The 3,990-nt window shown below is 48.2% G+C and overlaps 2 protein-coding genes across 2 annotated transcripts in view; one reads left to right on the top strand and one right to left on the bottom strand.

Annotated features, from left to right (window-relative positions):
• The window catches only part of LOC109539319 (rho GTPase-activating protein 21), a gene marked incomplete in the record, with an annotated part of 91,600 nt that overhangs the window by 41,000 nt on the left and 46,610 nt on the right, over positions 1 to 3,990 (bottom strand).
• LOC109539318 (rho GTPase-activating protein 21) lies at positions 92 to 1,470 on the top strand (the record flags this gene model as incomplete). Its single annotated transcript, XM_019906992.2, is given in 5 exon segments — positions 92 to 358; positions 418 to 547; positions 605 to 1,009; positions 1,071 to 1,357; positions 1,421 to 1,470. Coding segments are annotated over 5 exon segments (1,139 nt in total), but the record flags the coding sequence as incomplete, so codon positions are not given.

Below are 3,990 nucleotides of genomic sequence, written 5' to 3'. Positions count from 1 at the left end.
GTCAACTGTCATTGTAATCTGTTAACTGTCAGTGTCGTCTGTCATAACTGATCGATTTTTGACGTGTAAAACGTGACAATGTGGATTGCAGGCCGACAAGATCGAGGATCCGAAGTGTCGGATGGAGGAGCTGCGCAAACTGGTGCGCAACCTGCCCAAACACAACTACCACACGTTGAAACACGTCGTTTTGCACCTGAAACGTGTGGCCGACAATTCGCACCTGAACCGAATGGAGGCGAAAAATTTGGCGATTGTTTTCGGGCCGACGATTGTGCGACCCGACAGCGAGCCGATGGAAAGCATGGTTACCAACATGAACAATCAGTGCAAAATCGTCGAAAGTCTCATTGCAAATGTACGTTTTTTTGTTTTTTTTTTTGGAAAAAATTTGTATTTTTTTGGTTGCTGCTGCAGGCTGAGTGGTTTTTCCCGGAAAGCGACAACGAATCAGTGCCGCCAACCGTTCAACTGGCCATTCCCGATCACGGCGACGACTCTGACGTCAACAATCAGGCGCTGTTGAACAACATCGGCAAATACGAAGGTTTGATGAGGCTTTCAGGTTAGGTTGACGCCGGTAGCTAATCGGTCGCGTTTCCAGCAGCACTGAAAGACCAGAAAGAGAAGAACGGCGCGTTGCTGTCGTCGCTGTTTACGGCTGCGCATCGCAAGGTGATGCGCAAACCGTCGCGCACGCACACGCACGACGCGAGCCGCGACGAGCCGACCACGCCCACGCACCTGCGCACCTTCGACGAGTTTGCGGCCAATGAGAAGCGGCGCTTCGCCGGCGCCGACCAATCGGAGATGGGCGCCAAGGCCATCATCCCCACCACTGTTATGGAGCTGGAGAGCGGCGACAAACCGAGCGCGCAAACCGACAGGAACTGGTTCAACTACAAAACGGACCAGTCGGACTTTTCCCGGCGAATTCAGATTTTCAAGCAGGAAACGGAGGCGATGTTGCAGCGGCCCCGCAAAACCGAAATTTCGGTTTCCAATATCGGTGAGTCTGGGTTTTTGGCGGAGCCGTGGCAACACTGGCTGACTGGATTGGTGGGTTGCAGACGCGAAAAGTGGGGGGCCGCTCAGCGTGTCCGCCACCAATGTGAACGTGTGTGCGCGCGCAGCGCCCGCAGCCAATCAGAACAGCCGCAACTCGATGGACTCCGCCCACTTCAAGGGCGGCGCCAGGGCGGAGGCGGCGCGCCACTCCTATGGGGCGGGGCTTGCGCCCTTCGGCGACGTTGCCCGATTGGGGCTGAGGCGTGGCAGTTCGGTGGAGAACGTCAATGCCAGCGTGCTGGACGTGAACTCCAATGGCGGACTGAAAAAAGTCCGATACGAGCCGGAGGTGAGTGTTTCCCGAGCGTAAACCGACTCAATGCCACGTTGCCGTTGTGCTTGTTTTTTCCAGGGCGACAGTCAGCGCAAGGGCTCCCTGGACTCGCTGCACAAAATCCCCACTGATGACGGTGAGTGTGCGCAGTGCGCCCGCTCGGTACAGGGTGGCCCCAATTATTCGCGACGGAAAATGAGTTGCGTCGCGAATAAGGCGGGCCGCCGTGTGATTGAGGCGAAAATTCAATTGTCTCACCCTGTACAGGCTGCAGTGGCGCCGTTCCCGGATGGCGGTCGGTGCGGCCACCTTCGGTTGCCCCCCAACGGCCGCCGCGCACCCGCCACTTGTACAATCGGCTCTAAATCGTGATTGGCCAGGTAGTTGTGTTGATGGTGCGCAGATCGTTTTAACCAGTACGGAGCGCAGGCTGCGCTCCCGCTTTTGCGTTGTTTTCTGCGCTTTATTGATTTTCCGCTAACCAATCAGTCGACTGCGCCGCATCGCTCGATTCATTGTCTCTTTAGTTAACACTGAACATTTCCTGCACTCCATGTGCACGTCATCCAGGCGATTGGAACAGTAATGGTTTGAGGCTCAATGGGAAAGTTGTGCTCTATCCAGTTTTACTATCTATCTATCGCATTTTTCCAGCTCTACTGGTTTGCTCGCAAAAAAATTTAAAAAGTCCCTTTGCAAAAGAGTCAATAGAAATTCGCCAAAAATCCCCAAAATGCGCCAACAAACTGCAGTTTGCCTCACTGATAGAGTTGGATGTGCTCTATCCAGGGGCGTATCAAGCATGTTTGTAGCTCCATTGGTTTTTTTGCAAAAAATTATTGAGTCACTTGGCAAACAAGTGTCGCGTGTTGGTAAAACTGCGCTCGCCTGATTAAAAATTTGCCAAAAATCCTCAAAAAGCGCCACTAAATTGGAGTTTGCGGCACTAATAGAGTCAAGTGCGCCCTATTCAGTGGCGTTTAAAACATTTTTCCCGATCATTTGGCTTCGTCGCAAAAAATTCCTGAAAGTCAATTTGCAAAAGAATTTATCGTGAAGGCAAAAGTGCGCTCGCTTGATAAAAAAATCGCCAAAAATCCCCAAAAAACGCCACTGAATTTTAGTTTGCAGCACCAATATAATCAAGTGCACTCTGTTCAGTGGCGCCACAACCATTTTTCTAAATTTTTTGGTTTGCTCGCAAAAAAATATTGAAAAAAGGCACTTTGCAAAAAAGTGTAGCGCAAAGTCAAAATTGCGCTCGCCCGACAAAAAATCGCCAAAAATCCCCGAAAATCGAAGCTGAACTGCAGTTCGTGTCACCGATAGAGTTGTTTGTGCTCTATCCAGTGGCGTATTAAGGGATTTTCCAGCTCTATCGGTTTGCCCAGAAAATTAATTGAAAGTCACTTTGCAGACAATTGTAGGGCGAAGCGAAAAGTGCGCTCGCCCGAAAAAACTTCGCCAAGAATCCCTAAAACACGTCAAAAAACTACAGTTCCTGGCACTAATAGAGTCGAGTGCGCTCTATCCAGTTGCGTCTCAAGTATTTTTCTCCCATTTTTGGTTTTCTCGCAAACAATTATTGAAGATCACTTTGCAAAAAAATGTTGCCCGAACTCAAAAGTGCGCCGCCTGATTAAAACTTCGCCAAAAATCCTCGAAAACCGCCATTGGCTTGGAGTTTGCCTCACTTATGGAGTCAAGTGCGCTCTATTCAGTGGCGCAACAAGCTTTATTGAATGCGCGCAAAAAAATTCCTGAAAGTCACTTTGCAAAAGAATTTGGCGTAAAGTTAAAAGTGCGCTCGCTTGATAAAAAAATTAGCCAAAAATCCCCAAAATGCGCCAACGAACTGTAGTTTGCTTCATTAATAGAGCTGAGTGCGCTCTATACAGGGGCGTATCAAGCGTATTTTTAGCTCGTTTGGTTTTGTGGCTAAAAAGTCTCGAAAGTCACTTTGCAAAAAAAGTGTCGCGCGATGCCAGAAATGCGTTCGCCCGATTAAAAGATCGCCAAAAATCCCAGTATTTTGTGGCATTAATAGAGTCAACTGTGCTCTATCCACTGGAGTGACAAGCATTTTTTCAGCTTTATTGGATAGCGTGCAGAAAAAATCTGGAGTCACTTCAAAAAAAAATGTCCAAAAATCCTCAAAAAAGCTAAAAAGTTGAAGTTTGTGGCACTAATAGAGTCAAGTGCGTTTCATCCAGTGGCGTATCAAACAATTTTTGAAAATCGCTTTGAATTAGAGCGAAGTTGAAGTGCGCTCGTCTTTTAAAAAATCGCCAATAAATCGAAATTTGCGGTCCTAATAGAGTCAAGTGCCCTCTATCCAGTGGCGTATCAAGTAGTTTTCTGGCTTTATTCGTTTGCTCGCAAAAAATTCTGGAAGGTCGCTTGCAAAAAAGTGACGCGCGAATTCAAAAGTGCGGCGCCTGATTAAAAATTCGCCAAAAATGGTCAAAACGCGCCACTGAATTGGAGTTTGCCTCACTAATAGAGTCAAGTTTGCTCTATCCAGTGGAGCATTCGCTATTTTTCGAGCTCTATTGGTTGGTCAGGTAAAAATGTCTGAAAGTCGCTTTGCTTTAAATCGCTGCGCAAAGTCAAAAGTGCGCTCGTCTTTAAAAAAATCGCCAAAAATC

This window comes from Dendroctonus ponderosae, unplaced genomic scaffold (assembly GCF_020466585.1).
Source record: "Dendroctonus ponderosae isolate FM_Combo_2020 unplaced genomic scaffold, Dpon_F_20191213v2 Dpon_F_20191213_12, whole genome shotgun sequence".
Classification (NCBI taxonomy): domain Eukaryota; kingdom Metazoa; phylum Arthropoda; class Insecta; order Coleoptera; family Curculionidae; genus Dendroctonus; species Dendroctonus ponderosae.
The sequence above is the reverse complement of the archived record's forward strand: the minus strand, read 5'-3'. Positions and strand labels throughout refer to the sequence as shown.